Source organism: Abramis brama (genome assembly GCF_963993115.1).
Source record: "Abramis brama genome assembly, chromosome: 3".
Lineage (NCBI taxonomy): Eukaryota > Metazoa > Chordata > Actinopteri > Cypriniformes > Leuciscidae > Abramis > Abramis brama.
Genome location: NC_139965.1, coordinates 57,722,558 through 57,748,582, shown reverse-complemented (window position 1 = coordinate 57,748,582; position 26,025 = coordinate 57,722,558). Strand labels below are relative to the sequence as shown.

The 26,025-nt window shown below is 38.4% G+C and overlaps 1 protein-coding gene across 1 annotated transcript; it reads left to right on the top strand.

Moving 5' to 3' along the window:
* The first annotated feature begins 362 nt into the window (after positions 1-362).
* On the top strand, positions 363-25,764 carry ipo7 (importin 7). The gene is made up of 25 exons (XM_084107763.1): positions 363-594; positions 6,940-7,021; positions 11,412-11,565; positions 11,646-11,804; positions 12,744-12,900; positions 13,002-13,091; positions 13,791-13,885; positions 14,073-14,157; positions 14,246-14,380; positions 15,091-15,190; positions 15,304-15,380; positions 16,474-16,590; positions 17,446-17,535; positions 17,637-17,802; positions 17,891-18,051; positions 18,776-18,904; positions 19,831-19,897; positions 19,978-20,103; positions 20,276-20,373; positions 20,660-20,755; positions 22,167-22,387; positions 22,468-22,676; positions 23,467-23,673; positions 23,839-23,955; positions 24,189-25,764. Exons 1-25 carry the CDS (start codon positions 511-513, stop codon positions 24,284-24,286), a joined length of 3,120 nt encoding a protein of 1,039 aa, XP_083963889.1. The 5' UTR covers positions 363-510; the 3' UTR covers positions 24,287-25,764.
* Positions 25,765-26,025: the final 261 nt, after the last annotated feature.

The window sequence follows — 26,025 nt, the reverse complement described above, 5'->3', positions numbered from 1 at the left end:
ACTTTTGCAACACTTACCATAGTTTAACCATGGTATTTGTAATAAAAATGTGCTCATACGAATGCTAATCAACCAATCCGCCAAAAATACATGGTGTCTACACTTTTACTATAATAAAACCATGGTTAATTTTCGTAAGGGTTACTGTTATTTTAAGTTTTTAAAAAAGTACAAGACGTTTCTTATACGGATAAGAAGAAAACACAGTGCATAACCGAAATTGTTATTATATACACGGTCACTATGGAAACATTTTTTTGTTTTGTATTAGGAGGTAATTCGAAACTCTTTTAGTGAAAGGCAAACGACAAAAACTACAACTCCCTGCACGTCCTACTTGTAGAACGGAAATTCGCTGTGGAGAAATTGGCGCTGATCTATCCGGCCCATCTCGACTGCTCTTCCTTTCGCGCCGGTAGCAGAAGAATTGAGCGTCCATGTGCGCAGCGCCCGCCCGGGACTTCATAGATCACTGAGCCTTCCGAATCCGAGCCAGACCGCCACCTTGTAATGGATCTCAACTCTTTGATCGAGGCCCTTCGGGGCACCATGGACGCAAATTTGCGTGAGGCCGCAGAGAGACAACTCAACGAGGTAAAGTGATCGAGTGATGATGATGATGGTGGTGCGCCTCGGGCCTTGCGCAGCAGGAATGCTGTAGCCGTCATTTAACTTGAACAAAATGTATTTTTTTAAACCAATTTAGTTGGCGTATAGCCCTTCAGTAATACATAATATGAGTTGATAATGTGTTAAAGGGTCGAAATCATATATTTTTAGCGTTCTGTATCACGCGCTAGCAGCTCGTGTCCGTGTACTACGTCACCGCGATAATGGCTCGCGGAAAAGTGATAGTGTTAAACAGACGATACGGCGCTTAAATGTAACGTGACTTTGAATAGTTGGTTGGAATTGATAAGGTTGTGTGCGTCTTTGTGTTTTGAGGTCATGTATTAAAGTGTGCGAGCATGTTGAGGCTGTTTATTTGGTGTGCGCGAATGTGCTAGCGCGTGAGATGCTAGCCGCTAGTCTCTCACGTGTCAACATGAGGCAGGAGGCTTGTTGTTATTTCGCGCTCTTCATAAAGCCCTTCACCAACTTAACGCTCACATTTTCCGTGGTCATATTTAAACTGACACGCGGACAGATTACGATGCGTTTTAATGTGTTAAATCGCTATTCTAGCACTGTTTGGGCCCTTTACTTTAGCAAACTGCGTCAGTATTTTAAAAGTACGTTACTGTGGTACCATGGTACAGTGATGTGTCCGATGCTGACATCATGATAATTAGATAAATCTGCAACACTACAACAATGTCTCATTTGTTATTATTAGCAATGTATTTCACACGGCTTTGTTAATGCTAGATAAAAATAGATCAGTAGTTAAATAGAGTTGATTCATGTTATTTCACAGAACATTTACTGTTGATTAGAACAATGTATTAGTAAAAGTTGAAAGTAGATTTAACTAAGAATAATACATGTAGAAAGATTAATTATAAGTTCATGTTAACTAATATAGTTAACTACTAATGTTAATGAGTGGAACTTTATTGTAGAGTTACTGTTTAAAAATACAGAATATGGATATACATGGTATTTACCATGGTACATGTCCTTAAATCATAGCTTATTTTTAGGATAGTTATATTGACAATCATAATAGATGGTGTTGTCAGTTCTGGTTGCTAAAAAGCTTTTTTCACATAGCCTATATGTAATTGTCACTTTAACTTATATTGTTGTTTACATGGCAATACCTTGGTTTGGGGGACATATGAATGGTAATACCATTGTTTTATGCCATGGTACAACTAGTTTTCTTCATACATCATGGTAATGTCATGATATGATGCCATAATTAACTAGTGTCGGTCTAATAGTATCAAAATATGTTGTTGGGGGCAATTGTCATGTACTATGAAGAAGATTTAAGTCTTGTCATGTGTTCTTGTTTAAAGTAATGTTTCTAATAACCGAGGTAGTGCTTATGATTTCTGGCCTGTATATTAGTTTGTCACCAGACATTTTTGGTAGATGTCTAGTCAGTTATATCAGTTTTTTCGCTTGCTTTGCTTCATATGTCAGGATCAAATAGCTATTAGGTGGTTGGTCAACTTTTATTGTGTGGTATCTAGGTGCTTGGGTTTGTTTAGTAGGACTGGGAGACCCGTGAGTCTCATTTAGCAGTAATTTCTGTATACAGTAGTAGTTACTTGAGCAACACAAGTAAGACAATACCTGAGCGATCAGCCCATAGACCTGCCTGGAAGAGATTTTGAAATCTCAACCAGCTCAGGGTGACTTAAAAGTATTTCAAATAGTACATTATTATTAATTTATACCATGGTCTGGGTGAATACTCGATTCTGATTGGCTGCAGGGTGTCCATTGCTGCAGGCGTAACCAGGGAAACCAAGTTATTGTTTGTAAAAACCTTAGATTTCAATTGTAAAACTAATTAAAATATAAACTAATGTTTTAAAAATGTGTTACTTGGCAAGTGACCATGGTATAAGCGGGTTAATGCCCTCCACTGCGTGTCGGACGGTTCACGCCTCGCTGTCGTCCATTAATACCTGACAATGGACACCTCGTCGGGCATTAACCCTTACATATATGAAAATCTAACTCGAATAATAATTCCACTGCTAAAAAAACACAAGATGGTAACTGAAAATTGTACTCAATTATTTTGGTAGCACATGGTAATAAGTAGGCTTAGGTACTAACCCTGAACCTACCCCTAAACCTAACCTTAAGGGGTCATGAACTGCATTGTTTTATAATGTTTCTTGGGGTGCACTTCTGTTAGTAAGACTTTTACATCAAAAACTTTCATAATTTAGGAATAAAAGGTGTTTTTTCTACCCTGATTTTAGCAATCAAGGTTGCAGTGATCTCCTCATGCAACTCGTTTTCTGCTTTCATCATAACTAACAGTGCAAACACAATGTAAATAAGAGATTCGTTGATTATTATATTATTATAATCGCTGTTTGATTGACAGCTCCAGCGACTGTAAAGGGAGCGTTCTTTGATCCCTTTCGTTATATAATTTTATCACGGTTTAAATAACAGAATATTTTGATCCTACTAAGAGAAACTATGTGAAGTTGACGGGTTAGTCACTGGTTTGATTTACTGACGCATAGGCCTAGACAAAGAACATCTGACTGTATCTACATGAATCATTACATATCAGAAAACACTGATCACAGATCAGGCATTAGAATGAACAGTTACTTGCATGTTGTGGCATTATTGTCAAGTCCGTATCGCAAAAGTATGTTTGCAAAGCCTGCGCCAAAATTGTGACTGATTTACCAAAGAGTCCACAGTAAAATGTACCGCATACAAATAAATAATGCTCAACTGAGACGTTCACATTGTTGCAAATAACCACATTCCTAGCATTAGGATCCTTTGGAAGTTAATGCTTTTAGTCCATTGATCCTGTATTGCGCTTCTCGTCATCTCACGAACACGCCAGTGGGCGGGGCCAAAGTTGCAATGATGAAGTAGGTGTTGATTTTTCTTCTGCAGAGGCGGTCTTTCGTCACACTATTAGCCCATGTCATAAATAGGCACATTCCAGGACGAGTCGTTCTCTGGGCTCTGTTACAATAAAAGCTGTTTTTGGACTAACAAGGAAGTTTTTTCCCTTCTGAAACTCACAGGACATTCTTATAATATCCTGACCTCTTATGTCAAAAGCTCAAGGAAAATTTGATTTCTCAGTTCGTGACCCCTTCAATTCATGTAGATTACCCAATACTGTAAGTACACACACTCTAAAATAAAGGGCAACCAATGTTTTTATTGAAGAACATGCAGTTAAGGAATTCACAACAATTTTGTTTGATATTTATTTTGGGTTACACTTTATTTTAAGGTGTCATTGTTACAGTGTAATTATATATTTAAGTACCGAGTAATATTAATCAACTACATGTACTTACTATAGGGTTAGGGTAGGATTAGGATTTGGTTGAGGGTTAGTTGCATGTAATTATGCATAATTTACTGTTATTACTATGGTAAGTACATGTAACATATGTAACAAGGACACTGTAAAATAAAGTGTTACCTTATTTTGTTTATACATGGTGTGTGTGATGAATTGATTTAGCCAGTCAGGCGTTCAGTTAGTTAGTAGTTACACTTTATTTTAAGGTGTCCTTGTTACAGTGTAATTTTACATTTAAATTAGGGCTGCACAATATATCGAAATATCGCAAATGTACGTATCGCGATATGCACATCACAACGGCTTGCAATAACTGGGGTCATGAAAAAAAATCACTCGCTGCTCTTGGCTGAATAACTTTTGTAGCTTTAATAAGAATCAGGGTATAATTAATTCATACAGTGAAAACTAAGCAGTGTTTTATTACATTTTATTATTCAGTTTGTGTTGTTAAATAACCCTAATGTAGGATAACCTGAACCCCTAAACCCTGTGGTTTACACTGATGTTAAAATAACACTTCTTATGCGACAGTAAAACACTGATGTTCACTTTCAGAAGTTGTAGGGATGTTTTATTGTCTAAAAAAGATTGGAAACACACATGTAGGTTATATAATCTTAAATATATTTGAAAGATAATATAGCATTTAAGCATCATCGTATCGAATATCGCATTATTTAATGAGTAATTGCATATCGCATTTTTCTTCAATATCGTGCAGCCCTAATTAAAATTAGGGATGGCGAAAACTAAAAAATTTGAAATAACAGCCATTTCGAGCCGCGCCTGCAATTTCGCAACTCTGTTGTATCTCTCTGCCGCTCTGCCTCCCGGCCTTTCCACTCACGTCACTTTTTTTAAATCCCCTACAGCGCGAAACATGAGTCCCGCAAACGCGGCGCCGAGGAGCTTGTATGTAATCGGAGGAGAAATGGCTCCTTAGTTTCGAAATGGTTTGGGTACAAGGTGATCGCGTTGAAAATAAAGGCGTTTGTCTAGCGTTAGAAGCTCATTTGAAACATTGCCGCGGCTCATTTAAGAAAATGACAGCTCCGAAGAGACGCCGCTTTAGTTTGAGGTAGTGCTAACAATAATAAAGAAAGATGATGATCATCAGGTGTCGCGTTTTCAGGTGATACATCATAGATGTGTTACTACTGTATTTAAGCACTGTATCACACAAGTTGCAACTTACATCTGTGTCATTCTTTTTGGTGAAATTGTCCCACACACTACTTTTCTTTGCATGCTTCATCCTGTCTGCCCTGGCTCTAACCTCGAGTGTTTTAGCCTGTAGCCTTTTCTTTTCGCAAACCTTGTGAGCGCGCGAACCCAAACCCTGTGACCTCGCGCCAAATGTTTTTATTGGTTTATTAAGTACAAACAGGCGAGTTATGAAAAATTGAGTGTGAGGTATTTGTTCACTTCACACAAAAAGATCTTGGAATGAGATGGCTAACTGTAGTAGCGTTTAGTCCACTGTCTATAATAGCCTAATTTAGAGATAACTTTTTTTTTTTTTTACCGACTACTTTAATCGGTTAACGTTGATACGGTCAACCATCGGTCAAACGGTCATCGGTTAACATCCCTAATTTAAATCATGAGTAATATTAATATCATGTACTTTCTATAGGGTTTGGATTTGGGTTACACTTTTTTAAGGTGGCGTTATGCATAATTTACTGTCATGTAGTAACATGTAACGGTCACCTTAAAATAAAGTGTTACCATGACATGGTTTAGTAACTACATGTAACGTGTAACAAGGACACTGTAAAATTATGTGTTACCTTTTATTTAGTTAGTTTAGTTGGTTAGTGCTGGGCGGTATGATAAAAGAATCTGCATCTGCATTTTTTTTCTTTGTATGTTTTGTTTTTATTCAGCTATTATTGTCGTCTTTCGCATTAAATCGCTTAACCAGCCTCATTCCTTTTGATCCTACAATACATTCCCAAAAGTCTCTCTAGATAACAAAACATTTTCCTAGGGCTTTTACATGAATTCTTTTGACAAAGTACATTTGATTACGGGAATAAATGAATAGTTATCATGGTCGTTTGGGAATTATTGCGTATTAGGACTGATGCCTGCTGCGGTCTCCTGTGACAGACACTGTCTGAGCTGGCCCGGCTCCAGGCGGCCCATGTGGACGACAGGCTTGGATTCCTGTGCGCTGACGCTTTAGTGTTCGGGTGAGAACGCTGTCATGGCATTTCAGCCTGCATCCTTTTATTCTGAGCTTGTTACGATAGAATCACCCCAGGACACGTTAATCTCAGGACGCTCTGTTTTTGAAAGGCCATATTCAAAGGAGGGAAAACACTTTGAGATGGCCATAAATGGTGGCGCTTCATAAATTGTAGTCAAGCTGGCTAGATGTCAGTGGTTCTTCTCTCCACACAGAAATCTTAGCTGACTAGTGCGTTTTATAGCTCTATGGTGTTCAGTGTGAGAGGCCAGAAGTGGATGTGGTGTGTGTTTGGAAATGAAGTTCTCTGAAATGCTGTTTGTTCATCAATGCAGCAATACAGGCCTGTTTGTAAACATCTGCACTTGCAGTTATTATAAAAGTCTGATTCATGATGCAGCATAACTGCAACGTTGCGAGTTGGACCAACGGCATTTCTGTGGTGTGACCAAACCGCAGCTGTATTTGGAAAATAAAGAGATTTTGCACTTTCCATACTGAATATTTCCTTGAATAACAGCCATAAATTAATAATAAAAAAAGGTGATGAGGGTCAGTTGGGAATTATCGTTAATTGTCATGCAATCTGAATCGCTTTTACACCTAAATGGTTATCATAAAATGACAAAAAGCTACTTAAATTAAATTGAAACCATAATAACGCTGATCTACACAGAACTGTATCTTAAATCATCCTGGTTCAGTCAGGTGTGTTATGGGAAGTGAACTTGTGCATTTATTACATGTTTGATTGTTTTCCTCTCCACAGGGCCATAGCCAGATGAACTTTGTGTCGACACTACTGCGGGTGACCATGTCGGACCAGTTGGATTTGCCTATAAGGCAAGCAGGTACGGTTACGACTCATGACATACATCCTCGACACTAACCAGTGTTACTCCGAATGCTGCTGTCATACTATTCTAGATGAACTGCACACTCACACCTCCTCCTCCTCGCTGTCACTCCATGAGCGTCCCTGTTTCTGCTTTAGTATCAGATGTCATATGTTGACACAGAGCTGAGACATTCTGCCACTGTGTTTGAGTAACACGCATACACATACACAGCCTGCATACGGTTTTCCTTGAAGTCAGGGGTGCATTTTTAATCTTAGAAATCCCTCTGTTGCTTCCTCTGTTGTAATAAGCATTAAAAATAATTTTGTCACATTATCCTACTACTTTTCAGATGCTTTTGTGTGTATGTGTATATATAAAACACACATACATACACATGTGTGAGTGAGTATGTGTGAGTGTGAGTGTATGTGTGAGTGTATATATATACATTTGGCGAAGCGAAATGAAACTAATGCGGTCAAGCCCTGCCTGGAACTACTTTAGCCGTGCGTTTCAATAATTGCCCACCTTAGAGCGTTCGTCAACCAATCAGAATCAAGCATTCAACAGCCACGTAGTGTATATGCATGTATGTGTGTGTGATGTGTGAGTGTGTGTGTGTATATATATATGGGCAATTATTGAAACGCACGGCTAAAGTAGTTCCAGGCAGGGCTTGACCGCATTAGTTTCATTTCGCTTCGCCAAATGTATATATATATACACTCACACATACACTCACACTCACACATACTCACTCACACATACACATACACACATATACAGTGAGGAAAATAAGTATTTGAACACCCTGCTATTTTGCAAGTTCTCCCACTTAGAAATCATGGAGGGGTCTGAAATTGTCATTGTAGGTGCATGTCCACTGTGAGAGACATAATCTAAAAAAAAAAATCCAGAAATCACAATGTATGATTTAACTATTTATTTGTATGATACATCTGCAAATAAGTATTTGAACACCTGAGAAAATCAATGTTAATATTTGGTACAGTTGCCTTTGTTTGCAATTACAGAGGTCAAACGTTTCCTGTAGTTTTTCACCAGGTTTGCACACACTGCAGGAGGGATTTTGGCCCACTCCTCCACACAGATCTTCTCTAGATCAGTCAGGTTTCTGGGCTGTCGCTGAGAAACACGGAGTTTGAGCTCCCTCCAAAGATTCTCTATTGGGTTTAGGTCTGGAGACTGGCTAGGCCACACCAGAACCTTGATATGCTTCTTACAGAGCCACTCCTTGGTTATCCTGGCTGTGTGCTTCGGGTCATTGTCATGTTGGAAGACCCAGCCTCAACCCATCTTCAATGCTCTAACTGAGGGAAGGAGGTTGTTCCCCAAAATCTCGCAATACATGGCCCCGGTCATCCTCTCCTTAATACAGTGCAGTCGCCCTGTCCCATGTGCAGAAAAACACCCCCAAAGCATGATGCTACCACCCCCATGCTTCACAGTAGGGATGGTGTTCTTGGGATGGTACTCATCATTCTTCTTCCAGACACCAGAGGTGGACAGTAACAAAGTACATTTACTTGAGTACTGTACTTAAGTAAACTTTTTGAGTATCTGTACTTTACTTGAGTATTATTTTTTCTGGAAACTTTTTACTTTAACTTCACTACATTTGAAAGACAAATATCGTACTTTTTACTCCACTACAATTCTGTCAAGGTCCTTGAGTATAAAGTAGTAATGTCAGTCAGGGGATGATTTTGGTTGCAGGGACCCGCAGGGGTTGTATTTTGGCTGGAAATGAAAGTCAAATTGATGTCAGAAACCGACTGATGTTGGTTTCTGACGTCAACCCGATTTTCTTTTTCAACCACAATACAACGTCTGTCCAACGTTGGAGATTAATATCTATCTGGTGTTGGATTCTGACATCAACCTGATTTTCATTTTCAAATGCGAATTTTGTCATTTTTTGGTGCACACTAGCTTATAGATAACAGTAAGGTTAACATATTCATACTAAAAGCCAAAAAACTTTAAATAGGGCAATGTTTGAGGGAACAGCCATTTGGGTGTCCGAAACCATTGTGGACGTTATTGAGTGCACTTATTCAGTCTCACATTCAATCCTACTACTGGACCTGTGTTCTAGAAATAAATTTGAAATTGATATGAGGGTAGGCGAGCATAGATTCAGAGGCATACGGTACTGTAAGTATTACATACAGGGCAATTCCACGCAAAACTGTCATCCATAACGCCAACACAATGCCATGGTATTTAGTTGGCGTTATGGATGTGACAGTTTTGCGCGGAATTGCCCTACAACAATGCAACAATAATAAAACAATGCATTGAAAGTTACTTTTGATACTTAAGTAAAAATCTGTCTTTACAACTTTTACTTGTAACGGAGTAATATTTGACCAGTAATATCTGTACTTTCACTCAAGTAAGGAAGTTGTGTACTTTGTCCACCTCTGACGGACACACACACACTCGCAGTGCTGCTCTGATTTTGTCAGTAAAATAGTTCAGCAACTTAAAAAGCTACATGGCGTTTCTCATTAGCACGTGCAGATAAACGTAGTTTCGTTGGTGCTGGACACTGTTGAGAGACGCACAGACTGAGGTAATCCACACATCTCTCTCTCTCTCTCTCTCTCTCTCTGCATTAGACTGCATCAGAACTCGCGCTGTACAAAACCTCTGCAGTGTTAAGCATATTCTGACTAACTTAAACATACCTAACTAACTTAAAAATAAGTACCACCTGACACTATTTGTCAGTTCAGTGATCACATGCCCAATTGCAGATCACAGCGTAGATTCGGGGCATGAGAAGAGTTGCTGATTCAGCAGCAGCGGGCAGGATTACTCTCTTCCGGCTTCATGAACCCGTCTGTTATCGCTCGGCTGTTTGATTGTCTCCGGTCTAACTCATCCTCACTGTCAGCTAATTCTGGTTACATATTCAGCACTCACGCTGGCATCTTTGTGTGCTTAAACCGTCCACAGACTGTATTGCACATATATGGTCTGGCTGGCCGTGAGGAGAGTTTTTTTATTTTTTTATTATACAGCCGGAAGAGGTGGAGGCTGCTGATGCTGAATAAAGGCCTCAATGAAAGGCCTCAATGCCTTTTTTTTATTATTTTTTTATTCTATTTTTCCCCCCAAATTCTGTTTAAGTACATGAGCGTTTTTTTTAGTGAAGCTGTGAATAGAATTAAAGCTGTTTCTGGCCAGGCCTCAAGTACACCTGCTGGGGTTTTTCAACAGATGCACAGCTGCACTGAGTTCCTGACATTGCTCAGGCTTTCTTGACATCAAGTGTGCATTCAAGCATGTTAACCTCTGCCTTTCTTTGTGTAAAACTGGGCTATGCTTCAAGGCCAACAGGTTTTCAAATATGTTCAGAATGGCGTGCATGTATTTTGCAGAAAGCATTAAGGTACGATCGCATTTACCTTTTGTTCAGTGAATTTTCACGGACGAAATCCAGTCATTTCAGTAGCAATCCACGTGTTTGAGAGATTTTTGTGAGTGCAATGCATTTCCCCATCTTTTGAGTTGTTAAAGCAAATTGCCACTGACCAACACAAAGAATTTGACAGCGACTTCTGTGTGAGTTGTGCTTCATACATTGGCAATATTTGGTGGGCAAAAAGGTCTATTGTCAATTAAGCAGCAGAGTTTCTCTAACATGACCACATTTTTATATGTATTTTCCAAACAAAGCATAAGGAGCATCCCCCCCCCCCCTAGTGTATAAGACATTTATAAGCTCATTTAAAATAAGGGAGTTAAAATGTGCACTCTTAGGACCATCTACAACATATTACAACATAAACACTATAAAGTAAACATTGTCATAATTCAACAGTAGATTATAAGCAATCGTGTGTGCAGTGTTCCCTGGTGGCAAACTGATCTACAGTGCTGCGCTTTGACTTGAATGTGCAGCGCTCCTTTATTTAATAAAACCATAGCCTTTTGAAGTTTAATAATCACCTTAACAATCCCATATTTAAGACCTTTTAAAAGGATAATTAAGATATTTCTTTTTACACCATTTGATATTAAGACTTTAAGACAGTAAGGCTTGGTTTCACAGACAGATCTTAGACTAAGCCTTAGTTCAATCAGGGCACTTAAAGTATCTTTTATGAACTAGAGACAAAACAATGGCACCGATAAATTGTAAGATATGTCAGTGCAAGTTGCTTTCAGTTTAAACATGCATTTTATTCTGGGACTAGTCTTAAGCTTTGTCTGTGAAACCAGGGGTAAATTTCATAACTTGAGGATTTATTTATTTATTTATTTTTTTTGCCCACATTCCTAAATGCATTTTACAAATGCGACGAACAAACAAAAAAAAGTGTCAGATCTGGCCTTTCTGTCTCTGACCTCTGTCGTTGTCATTCAGGTGTGATCTACCTGAAGAACATGGTGACACAGTACTGGAGTGAAGGAGATAGTGCAAGCACTGAAACGCCTACCAGTAACATCCCTGAAGAGGACAGGCAGTTCATTCGAGACAACATAGTGGAGGCCATCATCCAGTCCCCAGAGCGCATCAGGTAACACACAGCTACACGTACACGGGAGGGAGAGTCGGATCACTTTCTTTTCTAACCTTTTTTTTTTCTCACTTTCAAAGAGTGCAACTCACAACTTGCATTCACCACATGATCAAGCACGACTACCCCAGTAGATGGACGGCTATCGTGGACAAGATCGGCTTCTACCTGCAGTCTGACAACAGTGCGTACTGGCTGGGCATCCTTCTGTGCCTCTACCAGCTGGTGAAGAATTACGAGTAAGCATAAACACGATATCTGAGAAACTGAAGGCACTGAGTGTCTGATTTGATATTTCTTGTATTTGTTAGTGCATTCGGTTTCTGTTATATCTACATCGGTTGCTGTAGTCGTCAACATGATGACTGTTCTACAAATCGGTACATTTAGCCCTCTTATGGCTCGCTGCATGAAACATTCAGTGATCAACAAAATGCTGAGGATTGTCAAAAATGTCAAGTCTACAACACAAAAAAAGAGCGTTTGCAATTTACAAATTATGAGATTTGTAATAATTTAAATCTCAAAAAATGAGATCTGTAAAAAAAACCATTGTGGTTTTTAACCAAAATATTGACACCTGAATAAGCTAATACCGCATGCATCAGCTGTTCTGTCAAAGCAACATTTAAAAATTAGCCTAAACTTGTTTTAACATTTTTCCTGATAAAATAATTTAAGGCATTTACATGATACTTTACATACACTTTATTTTCTTAATTGTACATGTAGCTAGTGCTGTCACAGTTATGAAATTTTGAAAGAAATAACTGCGGTCTTGTGACTATGGTGATTTAATTATCTGTTTTAGGGCTTTGCTGTACATTTGTGTGCTTTGTTCATTAAATAATTGTCACAAATTATTGATAAAGTGAATCCTTTGCAATGTACAATTAACACCTTTTAAATATTAATTTATTTTATTCTATAAATAACAAACTATCCCAACAAACATGTAGCTGTACTCATTTTTGTACTTTCGATTGTACTTTGTACTTTCGTTTTTTCATTTCGAACCACATTTGATTTATTTGAGTGTATGTCTGTTTTTTAATAGTTTAAACAACTAAACTATATTGACTGGTATACCAAAAAAATGGATTTGGGCAGTCAGTGTGAGCTTACGGCACTACCACCAGTTGTCCTGATGCAAGTCTGTATTTTTTCTTTTTTGTAAGGTATAAGAAGCCTGAGGAGCGCCAGCCGCTGGTCGCTGCCATGCAGATCTTCATGCCGATGCTAAAGGACCGGTTCATACAGTTGCTGCCAGACCCCTCCGGCGAGTCTGCGCTGGTTCAGAAGCAGATCTTTAAGATCCTTTACGCTCTCTTCCAGGTACTGCCGTCATTTCTGTAATAAAGGAGATCACCGCTTATCCAGAAAGAAGCTTTTTTTTTTAGTTTGGGTCTCGCATTAATTGATTGGTGTTTTTACAGTACAACCTCCCTCTGGAGCTGATCAATCGCCAGATTCTGACTGAGTGGATGGAGATTCTGAAGACCGTCGTGGACAGAGATGTTCCTCCAGTAAGGATGTGCTTCTGGTTATCATAATTTATCATTTTTGCTAGTGACGTAACGCAGTTTCGGTTTGTGTATATACACATACATATATATGTATGTGTGTGTGTATAATGAATTGGAGTAGAAACAATTATTGTCATTAAAAAGTTTATATAAAAACTGCTTTATGTGCAGTTTATATAGAACACTGTTTTTGAGTATTGATTATTAAATAAATTTGATTAGTTCACCTTAACGTTCTGAAAGTATCAGCCATTGGCTGTTAGTGGACGGTGTGCGTAGTGTCCGTCTACGTTTAGTGCCGTCTCCGGTCTGTGTCTTACAGGCTGTGGGACGGTTCTCACGCCACACTCACAGCCACAGAGCCACTGGAGATCATAGTACTGGCCCAGTGACGTCTAAACGACTCTACCACTGGCCAGCCTCCATATTCTCCTACAAAAGCCTATAAACTCGACCTAAAGATCTCAAATCGATGTTCTACATACTACTACAGTAGTCAACATTTGAAGTGGATCAAAAAAAGTTCATCAAAGTTATCCTAAGACTAGAATGGGTATTGTTCAAAATTCATGTATAGCTTTGATGAAAGGTTTTGATCCACTTCAAATGTTGACTATTCAATTTCACATACTTTTTAATAGTATGCAGTGTTCAGTTTTGCCACGTGATCTTCTAAAGTGCTTCTGTGTGGCTTTGCAGGAGACCCTTCAGGTGGATGAAGACGAGAGGCCCGAACAGCCCTGGTGGAAGTGCAAGAAGTGGGCGCTTCACATCCTCGCCCGGCTCTTCGAGAGGTACAGTAACGTAACATCACTTCCTCCCAAGAGCGCTACATATAAAGCTTTCGCAGATGACTCATGGTCCATTTGAATTTCAGCCCACGCTGAGCAGTTGGAAACACTCGATTAGTTATTTTCAGCGGAAGGTCTTGTGTGTTTGAAACCGTTACTGGATTTTCATGCATGTTTTTTTGCCCCAAAGGTATGGCAGCCCTGGCAACACAACCAAAGAGTACACAGAGTTTGCAGAGCTTTTCCTCAAGGGTTATGCCGTGGCTGCACAGCAGGTAAACAGGAGACGTCATTAGATCGTTCAGTGGGTTGTTGACATGACGTGTGCTGATAACTGATGAACTTTGACTCTGTTTCTGATAGGTACTGTTGAAGGTGTTGTATCAGTATAAGGAAAAGCAATACGTGGCTCCCAGAGTTTTGCAGCAGACACTGAATTACATCAACCAGGGAATCGCACACGCCGTCACCTGGAAGAACCTAAAGCCACACATTCAGGTTTGTACATGTGGTTTTGCATGATGCAGAGTGTATGTTTGACTAAGGGTTTGAAAGTCTTATGAAATATTAGGCAAAATAGAACCTAGGTTTGGACGATAATCAATGTGAATATCAATATTTATATATTTTCTTAAATGTCCTAAAAGTTAATCGTTCACAATAAGATCAATAACATGCATTTATAAATTAAATATGGTTAATTTACATTTCACGCTGACCAAAAAGCCAGTGTTGCCAAATGAAGTGAAATGCAGTAATTTAGTTTTAAAATGTTAGTTTCTTTCTTCTTTTTTTTTTTTTCAATCAAAAATACTGAATTTCTTTTTGTAATTGAGCAATATAGCAATTCATAAACTGCCATGTTTAGAAAAGTTTTTAAGACATATTAAAGCAAAACACCACAGTGAACTTCTGAGGGATGAATCAGTATTTTGGATTGATTCATTGAAACTGACCATTCAAAAAAATTATTTGCAGAGTGAGATTTCTCATAATTCTGTCACAAGTTAACTAGCCAAATTAAAGATGCTAACTAAATCATTGTGACTTCATTATTTAATATCTCCTTTTTTACTGTTTTGCTAGTATTGAGCCATGAGTGACTGTTGCAGTGATTTTTACTGCAAGCGTGTTCTTACCTAAAAACCTCATTAACCACTGCCTCATGTCATACACCTTATCCAAGTTCTTGTTGTGTGTGGTTTCAGGGAATCATTCAGGATGTGGTGTTCCCCCTCATGTGTTACACAGACAGTGATGAAGAGCTCTGGCAGGAAGACCCGTACGAGTACATCCGCATGAAATTTGGTTAGAGCAACACCATATTTATCTGAACCACCAAAAGATTCTTGCACAGTAGAAAACCAAAACCAGATCGTTCTGCTCATGCTTTCTCTCTCTCTCTCTCTGCTTCCTCTTAGATGTCTTTGAAGACTTCATCTCCCCAACTACTGCAGCTCAGACGCTTCTCTTCACCGCTTGCAACAAAAGGAAGGAGGTGGGTGTTTGGAAGCGCCATCTGGCATGATGAGGCCGATGACGTGATTGTGTTTGGCTGAATTCTGTGTATATCTTACTGCCAACACTCATGTATCCAATCAGCGCCCTGCTGCTCCAACAGAACTTTAGATGCTTCTGACGCCGGGTGGAAAGAGCTCGTTCGCAATCTCAAAGAGCTGTCTCTCTTATTCAAAGGAAGCGCTTTCCTTTCTTTGTATTGTGATGTATGTTTTAATATAGCTGCAATCAGCAGTTCTCAAGGTTCAAGCTCAAACGGCTGTAGACGATAGTTATACAGTTGCCTCTATTGACAGATTATTATAAGTACTATATTACAAGAGACAAAGAATATTGTCTCTAATTGGGCAGCAATACATTCAGTCAAGTGTTTTCAGTAAGGTGGGCTTTTTTGAAAAATATTGTATTAGAATATTTGGGCTTATAAAAACAAATATTCAAGTATTAGTTTATTTAAATGATGTTTAACTAGAAAGTTATTTTTGTTTATTCATCAAGTTTTTGTCACTATTTCTGAAAAGCTTACGATTTGGCAATATACACAACAAGCTTATGTTATATCTTAAGGTTTTATTTTAGTTAAAAACATTAAACAGTGTGCAAACAAAAAAATATAAAAAACAAAAAGCTCAAGCATTCAAGCTCAAGCAGCGCATAGAAGAACAAACGGTAATAAAGCGGACTGCGCCAATTATCGTACATAACGTACATATACAGTCATGTATGGTTAACTTATCGTGTTTATATTGTTTCACATGTTTATGTTGTGTGTAAGCAGCCTAAGAGTTTGAGTTCAGCCTGTGTTCTGAAAGTGTCATTGTCTGGCTGTTAGTGGACGGTGTGCGTAGTGTCCGTCTACGTTTAGTGCCGTCTCCGGTCTGTGTCTTACAGGCTGTGGGACGGTTCTCACGCCACACTCACAGCCACAGAGCCACTGGAGATCATAGTACTGGCCCAGTGACGTCTAAACGACTCTACCACTGGCCAGCCTCCATATTCTCCTACAAAACCTACACATGACATGAATTGTGAAATGTTTTGAAACCTATGTTAACCTCCTCATTGTATAACAGGTGCTGCAGAAGTCCATGGGCTTCTGTTATCAGATCCTCACTGAACCCGCCTCTGACCCCAGGAAAAAAGACGGAGCTCTTCATATGATCGGCTCGCTGGCTGAGATTCTTCTCAAGGTGATTTTGCAATACAGTTCAGGGTGCAACGCTAAGGATTTTATTTATTTAAATTCTCCGGGTTGGGCCAGTGGTTCAATTGTCATGCCCTGCCAACATTTTCTCTGGCCCCTCCACAAAAAAATTCAATAAAGATTATTTTCGTTATTTCTGACCCTGTATTCTAATAAGCTTATGCCACAAACATTTTTAGATACCAGTGAAATTTCTAAATTCTCGTTTCCAATTTCAAAACCACAACAAAATATACAGGCCTAACTAATATGAAGTTCAAACAATATTAAAGAAGAGTGCACAGTCTGTTTTAAAAGAACAAACAAGTACAATAGAACAAAGATACAGTGCTTTAACTTGTTCATGTGGGTCTAACAGTTGTCAGGTGCAGTAACTGAATACTCAAATATACACTGGCCAACACTGTATAGTCTTCACTGTATAAATTAAATGTAGATTAATCTGTTATAGCTACAAAAGTTATTCAGTTAAGAGTAGTGAGTGATTATCTGTCTTTTTGTTGTTTGATTAACATTGACACAAACAGTGGCAGGTTTTTGCTGTCATTAAGGCTGAATGCACAGATCCAATATACTGATACACGTTTTCTTTCTCAGCAGTTTACCTTCACACAAGACATAACCAACTGTGTTTATTAGTATTTTGACAATTTTGTGTGTCCACTCATGCTCACAGATGCCAAAAAGAACTCGATTTGGTGTTTGCGATGGTTAAAAATGGCTTGAATGTTTTAAATTTGAAAGATTTAAAAACGCATGCAAATCCTTTTCAATCCAGCCTAGAGTAACCAACGCAGCTTCTTGGGTAGTTGTATTGATGATTTTAATTTGTTTCAATCAGAGGAAGATCTACAAAGACCAGATGGAGTTCATGTTGCAGAATCATGTCTTTCCTCTGTTCCGCAGTGAGCTGGGTTACATGAGAGCCAGGGTGAGAGATGTGCTCATTGCAGTCTTGCGCTATTAAAGAATAATTCAATCTTGAGTGGTGCAAACTCGACTTGTCTGTCTTCATGGTAATTCTGCCTCTAGGCCTGCTGGGTGCTTCATTACTTCTGCGAGGTCAAGTTCAAGAGTGACCAGAACTTGCAGACAGCCCTCGAGCTCACCCGCCTGTGTCTGATCAACGACAACGAGATGCCTGTGAAAGTGGAGGCGGCCATCGCCCTCCAGGTCCTCATCAGCAATCAGGAGAAAGGTGAAGATTTCACTCGCTTATCTCTTTTTCTGTGTCCTCCCTCCATCTTGCATTTATATGAGATGGCTTTGTTTGTTTTTCCCATCAGCCAAAGATTACATCACCCCGCACATTCGGCCCGTGATGCAGGCACTCCTCCAAATCGTGCGCGAGACCGAGAACGACGATCTTACCAACGTCATCCAGAAGATGATCTGTGAGTACAGTGAGGAGGTCACCCCGATCGCTGTGGAGATGACCCAGCATTTGGTAAGAACTGTTTTATGAGTCCATGAAAGTCTTAAATCAAATTTAAGGCCATTAAAAGTCTTAAATACAGTAGTCAACAGTAATCAAAAAAGTTAATCAAACGGGTATTGTTCAAAATTCATGTATAACTTTGATCCACTTCAAATGTTGACTACTGTATATTAAATGGTATAAGAAAGTATTAGTTATAACTTCAAGAGGTCTTAAATTTGAGGACTGAAAAGCAGGAATTGTGTTATGGCTTAATGTGGTTATTAAATTTCAAAAGGCGATATATTTAATGAAACATGAACGCTGCATGTTTGAAAGTAAAAACACATTGCTGTTGCGCGTTCTACATGCTTGTGTTTTCTGAGTTATATGAATGTATATCTGAAGGAAACCGACTGTCTTGGATCTCCATATAATGCCTAATAAAGTAGTGTTTATAAGCGCAGCGCTGCTTCGTTTAACTGATATAAACTGATATATTTCTGCTGCTCCATAAGCGCCATCTACTGTCAGACTGAATTTGCATTTTCATTATCTGCTGTTTTTGTTTAGACCAATGTGGAGATCAACCCATATTTTTACACCGCTTGCACAGTGTTGTAAATGTTAACCGGTGGATCGATAAGCTAATGTGTATAAAATAAAATAAAAACATATACATTTACATACACACACAAACAATTTGCGAAAATCTTCTCAGAGTAAACATTCGTGCTTGATTCCTCTCTCTCAGGCCATGACCTTTAACCAAGTGATCCAGACGGGGCCTGATGAGGAAGGAGGTGATGATAAAGCAGTGACCGCCATGGGCATCCTCAACACCATTGACACACTGCTGAGTGTAGTGGAGGACCATAAAGAGGTGAGAAAATAGAAACATGGGCGGCAGAAGTTCCTCCCGTCTCTCTGGCCTGTAGAATTACTTCCAGCCGCCCACAAACTCCAAGGCAGAACTGTCTTTAAATAGCCTTGAGGAAATCTATCCGCATTTTATATTTATATAGCAAATGCTTTCACTGTACAATTTCATGCTAATCCCTTTAATATGAATTTGAACTTGAACTTGTATGAATGTAATTTATTTTTTGAAGATGAACCATGTGGAAATTAGGGAGAGATGGCACTATTACACTTCCTTGTAGAGCTTTAGATCTACAATATAGATACTGTTGAGAATCTGTGTTTTACTAGTACATTATATTTTAAATGCTTGTTTTAAAAAGTATTTACACATTTTCACGTTAATTTGGAGATCGAGTGTGAAAATAAGACATCTCCAAATTCTTGTGGAAATATTTGTTTACAAATATTAATGGTTGGTGTGATTATTCGTGAATTAAAGTAATCTGTGTGGATGAAATTTGTAATCGTTCAACTTCAAAGTTGCTTAAATATTAAGGTGTATCATGACTTATGTCTGACATATGGTTTTATTAAACCATTTCTACAGGTATTTACATGTATGTATGTATGTTGAGTCTTTCCCCGCCAGTGTTTTTTAAAAGGTTGCCAGTCACCGCCAGCCGTTTTGATCATTTTCACAATTTCATGGCCTCCAGAATAAGATGAACATGCAATGTCAAAAGTACAGAGCCTCTGCTTTAAGAATTTTTTTTTTTAAAAACAGTGAAAACAGATATTCGGTCAATGGCGGGGAAAGGGTTAATATTCCATTGTGCTATGATCTTTTTTGACTGGACAGTTGATGCACGCACTATTTAATTATTACACAAATATCTGAGCACAGAGACGCCGCTGTTTAACACACTGCTGATTGGCTGATTTCAGATTACCCAGCAGTTAGAGGGCATCTGTCTGCAGGTGATCGGCACAGTCCTGCAGCAGCACGTCCTGGGTGAGTTTCACACACTAGTGGGAAAGCCTGTTTTGTGTGCCTTTGGCTGTGTGTTGATTGTTTCTGGTTAATGTTCCCAGAGTTCTACGAGGAGATCCTGTCCCTGGCCCACAGTCTGACGTGTCAGCAGGTTTCTCCTCAGATGTGGCAGCTCCTCCCTCTGGTCTATGAGGTCTTCCAACAAGACGGATTTGACTATTTCACAGGTAAACTAGCGTTTACTTTGTTCACTCGATGAACTTCCTCCTTAAACTGTAAACAGAACGTCAGGGAGATTACACAGATTTGGTTGGTTGAGAAATGTGTGACGGTTGTTTACTTTAACTCATAGATATTGAAAATTCAAGGGAAATGCTTTATGTACCTTTTTTGTTTCAGATATGATGCCACTTCTCCATAACTACATCACAGTTGACACAGACACGCTCCTGTCTGACACCAAATACCTTGAAGTAATCTACAGTATGTGCAAAAAGGTACAGCAGTCCCTCTACTTTAATACAAACCAAAACTAAAGTCAGTTGCAAATTTGTTTTTACACAGTATGTGCAAATAAAGCACTGATCAATATAAGGTAACTACTTGTACCTAATATGGATTAAGGTTAAGTTTAGGGTTAGCATCAGGGTGTTAGCATTATAGGAAGAACATGCATGTAAAGCAGGACTAAAATAAAGTGCAACTGAAAAGCCCTTGATTTTAAGAAATTGTGTCAGATTGACTTTGTGTTCATTAAACTGTGTGTGTGTGTGTGCCAATCAGATTTTGTCAGGAGACCCAGGGGAGGACCCAGAATGCCATGCGGCCAAGCTCTTGGAGGTCATCATTCTACAGTGCAAAGGTCGTGGTATTGACCAGGTGTGTTTCTTGATCTTTATGTCCACGTTAGATTTGTCTTTCTAGCAGTGATGTATGAAAACCAGTGATGCGGAGAATCTTTTTGGGTTTTGCTAACAAACCTGGTTCCAACTTAGTTATTGCTTCCAACAATAAGTGATTATAAATAATAATAATTATAATACAAATAAAATCAATGTAACATTATCACTGAATTGTTACCCATATCTTATGGCCTTAATTTTATAAGAAAAATATATTGACCATGATGCCTACTATCATATTTGATATGCAAATTTCTAAGGCCTTCTATGATCAACATGATCAATTTTGCTGACAAACCTGTTGCACACAATCTACCACATGCCTTCTGTCGAATGATTGATAGTTTATACTTTTTAGCAAGTAAAATGCATTTAAGTTTCATTGTTAAAACATGGTTTGTGTCTTTTTGTGAAAATCATTACAGATTTTTATACAGTGAATATGAGAATAATTTATATTTGAGTAATATTTCAAAATGTCCACTTACTAGACTAAAGCAACTTCAGTTTGCTTGCTTATCCATAACATCATTTTTTTTATTATTATTATTTTTTTATCTAATGTGAGTCAAAAATTATCCATCATGCTTTTGATGAGAGTTGATTTGTTCATCTCTCAATTATCATTGGATTGCATTGCATTGTTTTAAAACTACAAAGCTTGATCATAAAACGAAGTGCTTAAATATCTTACTAAGACATTATTGGGAGATATAGATAGTGTCAACTGATATGTATATGCATTATGTACAAATCTGCTATACTGTTATAAAAATGTATAAATCTTACAAGCTATCAGAATTTCATCTTACTTTTTGGCCATATAAATATCAGCAGTTCCATCGCTTTGCATACATCTACTCCGTTTGGACCAAGTCTTCTACAGGTGAAACTCGAAAAATTTGAATATTGTGCAAAAGTTCATTTATTTCAGTAATTCAACTTAAAAGGTGAAACTAAAATATTATATAGACTCATTACATGCCAAGTGAGATATATTTCAAGCCTTTATTTATAATTTTGATGATTATGGCTTACAGTTTATGAAAACCCCAAATTCAAAATCCATTTTCATAAGCTGTAAGCCATAATAATCAAAATTATAGCAAATAAAGGCTTGAAATATCTCACTTTGCATCTGAGTCTATATAATATATTAGTTTCACCAGTTGAGTTACTGAAATAAAGAACTTTTGCACGATATTCTAATTTATCGAGTTTCACCTGTATATCTTACTATTTGAGCATAAAGGCCTGATGTATAAAACACTTTATAAATATTTTGTTTAAACTTTCAACTGTTCCGTTTCAAAAGATTTGATTTTTCTGACCGTTGATTCATATGTCAGGCTTTCCAGAGTTAATGAGCGCGGTGTCCATTCCTGCAGGTGGTGCCTTTGTTTGTAACGACCGCTTTGGAGCGTCTGACACGTGAAGTGAAGACCAGTGAGTTGAGGACCATGTGTCTGCAGGTGGCCATCGCTGCGCTCTATTACAGTCCTTCTCTTCTCCTCAACACACTGGAGAATCTGCGCTTCCCCAACAACACCGAGCCCATCACCAACCACTTCATCTCCCAGTGGCTCAAAGACATCGACTGCTTCCTCGGGTACGCCCTTCATACCGTCACATCTACCGCGACAAGCGTTTCTCAGGGCAAGAGTAACATGCCATCGCTGTTGTTTGCAGGCTCCACGATCGGAAGATGTGTGTGTTAGGACTGTGCGCGCTCATGGATCTGGACCAGAGGCCACAGGCTGTTAACCAGGTCGCAGGTCAGCTCCTTCCCGCAGCCATCCTCCTGTTTAACGGCTTGAAGAGGGCCTACGCCTGCAGGGCCGAGCACGAAAATGATGAGGACGACGATGAAGAGGGCGGAGAGGAGGAAGATGAGACTGGTAAAATGAGCTTTTGCCAAGGCTTCTAAATTAAAGGTTTTACATATTAGTTGCAATAAAATGTAGTTATACATTGCATTTTTCTGTCATGTGTGCAGATATTGTGCATTATTGACAATCTGTTATCTGTTCAGAATAGATACCACCATTTGTTTTACTCTGTAACAACCATTTCAAACATTAGTCATTTTTAATTTATGTAGCTCTTTATACAGTAGATTGTTTCCTAACAGCTTCACTGTAATGAAAAGGAAAATAACTGTTAATGTTGCAAAATTAGACTTAAGCTGTATTTGACATTCAGCTCAATTTGTTTCAGTGTTGATTCAATTTAATAAGTGTTTGTTGCAAAGTTTGTAAGTAATGAAAGTAATTTGATTCAGCTGTAAAGTAGCTCTACAGAAGACAAGTGTCATTATTCAGCTAAAGTCAGTTTGTTTTGTTCTTATCTGATAGTGTCAAATCAGTAATATTTCTGAATAATAATTGTCTATAAAGTTTAAGTATTCGTATAATATGCTACATTGTCACATGACCTCATAATAAATATTTATGTATATTTTTTTAAATCCAATTTGGAGTAAAATGTCATAATTGATCATTGTTGGCTGTCCGATCAAATGAGTCAAGCTTCTATTACATCCAGATAATTTGTCACACTGGAAATTGAATGTCAAGTCGAGAAAATTGGTATATTTGATATATTGATGCATTTCCCTCTTTTTTTTTTTTCTCAATGTAATGAACTCTAATGCATAGTTGTTCTGACATGTGACTCGTTCTTGTGCAGCGGAGTTGGGCAGTGATGAAGATGACATCGATGAAGAAGGACAGGAATACCTTGAAATGCTAGCTAAGCAAGCAGGAGAGGACGGTGACGATGAAGACTGGGAGGAAGACGACGCAGAGGAGACCGCTCTTGAGGGTTACACGACCTCGGTGGATGATGAAGACAACCTTGTCGATGAATACCAGATCTTCAAAGCCATAATACAGAGTACGAGTTTCACTTGTAGTGTGTGTGAACAAACTACAGTAGTCAGCATTTGAAGTGGATCAAATGAGTTTTGAACAAACCCTGTTCTTGTCTTTTTTTGATCCACTTCAAAAGTTGACTTCTGTTCTTTAAAGAGCATTTTACTCAGACTGCTCTCTCCTTCAGATGTCCAGGGCCGTGACCCCGCATGGTACCAGGCGCTCACACAGTGTCTCGATGAGGAACAAAGAAAACATCTTCAGGATATTGCAACACTTGCAGATCAGCGGCGAGCAGCACATGGTGAGGCAAAAAGCTGTTTTGAGTAATCGATTGCGCAGCAGTTTTTGTTCCCCTGTTGACATAACAAAAATACCAAATTTACATTTGAGCTGTTTTCTGCCAGATATTGGACCCAAAACATGTTTGTCAAACTCTGAAAAGCTGAAAACACTCAGTATACTGCCAAAACGTTACCCATTTGCTCAGCTCGCTGATTTCCCTCCTGTTTTGCTTTTGTTTCTGATTGTTTTTAGAATCAAAGATGATCGAGAAGCATGGAGGATACAAGTTCACAGTTCCCGTGGTGCCATCCAATTTCAACTTTGGTGGCAGCGCCCCTGGGATGAATTGAGTCCTCTCTTTCCCCTTCCCCTTTCTAACTGTGACTGAATGTAGTGAAATGAAAACACTTGTGTTGCTCCCTGAAGTAGTGGTTCCAGAACTGGTTCTTCTTCTCTCACTCTTCAATCTGACTATCAAATTTAAACAGCACCAGAAGATGTGGGAAAGCAACCAAATGCAGCCAATGCCCGGGAAAACAAACCAAGAACTTGAACGCTAAGCAAGTGGGGGGGAAAATAAAGCTCTGAACAATGTTGTCTTATGGAATCCAAAAATTAGGAGAGATACCATAACGGCAGCTCCCACACACACATACTACGGGGGGCTAAAGAATTGAAATTGAGACGTAACGTCAAATTCATTGTCACTGTACGGGCCAAAGGGCCTTTTCAAGATTATACCTCTGGCAGTTAGTGTGTCAAAGTTTTCTTCATCAAAAAACGGGAAAAAAAAAAATTCTCATATTGTACATAACTAGCCAAGGCACTTGATTTTTAAGTTGCCTGGTCAAACAACCAGAGGCATTTGTAAGGTGTCAATGTGTATTCAAATGTAGCATATTGGATACTTGTCATAGCACTATGTGATGCCTGATCTCTGTAAATTAATGACTAGCACTTTCATATTGTTCAGGTCTCTTAGCCTTCTGTATCAGACTGCAAATTTTTTAACTCAGTTGAAAACTATTTAAGAATTGGAACATTGTTACCTGGACGGTGACTTCTCCTATAATGGTTGGTGTTCAGAGGGCTTCAATAATAGTGTGTGGCAATCATTTGCTGCTTGTAATGATGTTTTAGGCTCCAAACAAAAAATGCACTTGGTGTTCTGGATAATGATATTGTTACAAGCACTGTCATTTAAGTAATTGGAGCATGAATTGAGGAGGTCTCAAGCATTTGGTTGATGTATGGATGAACCATCAAGTATACACAACATTAAAAAAAAAAAAAAAGCTTTAAATTTGAGAATCGGTTCGTTTCTCCAGTAATTTCTTATTGGTTGTTTCTCTTCGCTTTCAGGGTGATTGGCTGACTAGTAATTCTGTAGTCTTGCAATATTATTGGGTCTCATCTGGGTAAAAACTGAAGCAAGTAGAGAATATATCTGTGCCATGCACAATGTAAGGTTGAGTACATAAGTTTTTTTGGGGTTTTTTTTCTCCGTAAAGCAATAAAGTCCACAAGTCCCTAAAGCATGGTCTTGGTAATGCCACCAAGATCATAATAAAAAACAATTTCAGGTTGTTTGACTTTGTCACAATCTGAGCCAACGGTTTTCAAACTTACCCTCCTGAGACCCAGAAAAAAAAAGTTTTTTGAATTGAGGTTTTTTTTTTTTCATGTCATCACATTGTTTAGCGCACAAGAAACAAATGGTAAAAAAAAGTTTTTTTTGAAAAATAATATTTTATTCATACATTATGCTATGTCCTCTGTAGTGGATGCCAGGACTAAGTTGTTTAAAAAATAAAATGACATAAAATTATATGTATAGGCAAAAACAATGGGATTTTTTTTTTCAATCACCAATAAATTTTGGGGTTTCAGGATTTTTTTTAACCAAAATTTGTATAAAGATGATTCTCATCTATGTTATGAAAGAAATAACGGAATGAATTGATACACCATTTTGCTTTATGTAATATGTGGGTAAAATGGCCATAAATTAATATTCCCATTCAATGCAATGTGTCTATACACTATCTAATTTGCACATTAATGTGTTCTTGGAGCAACATTTCATGAA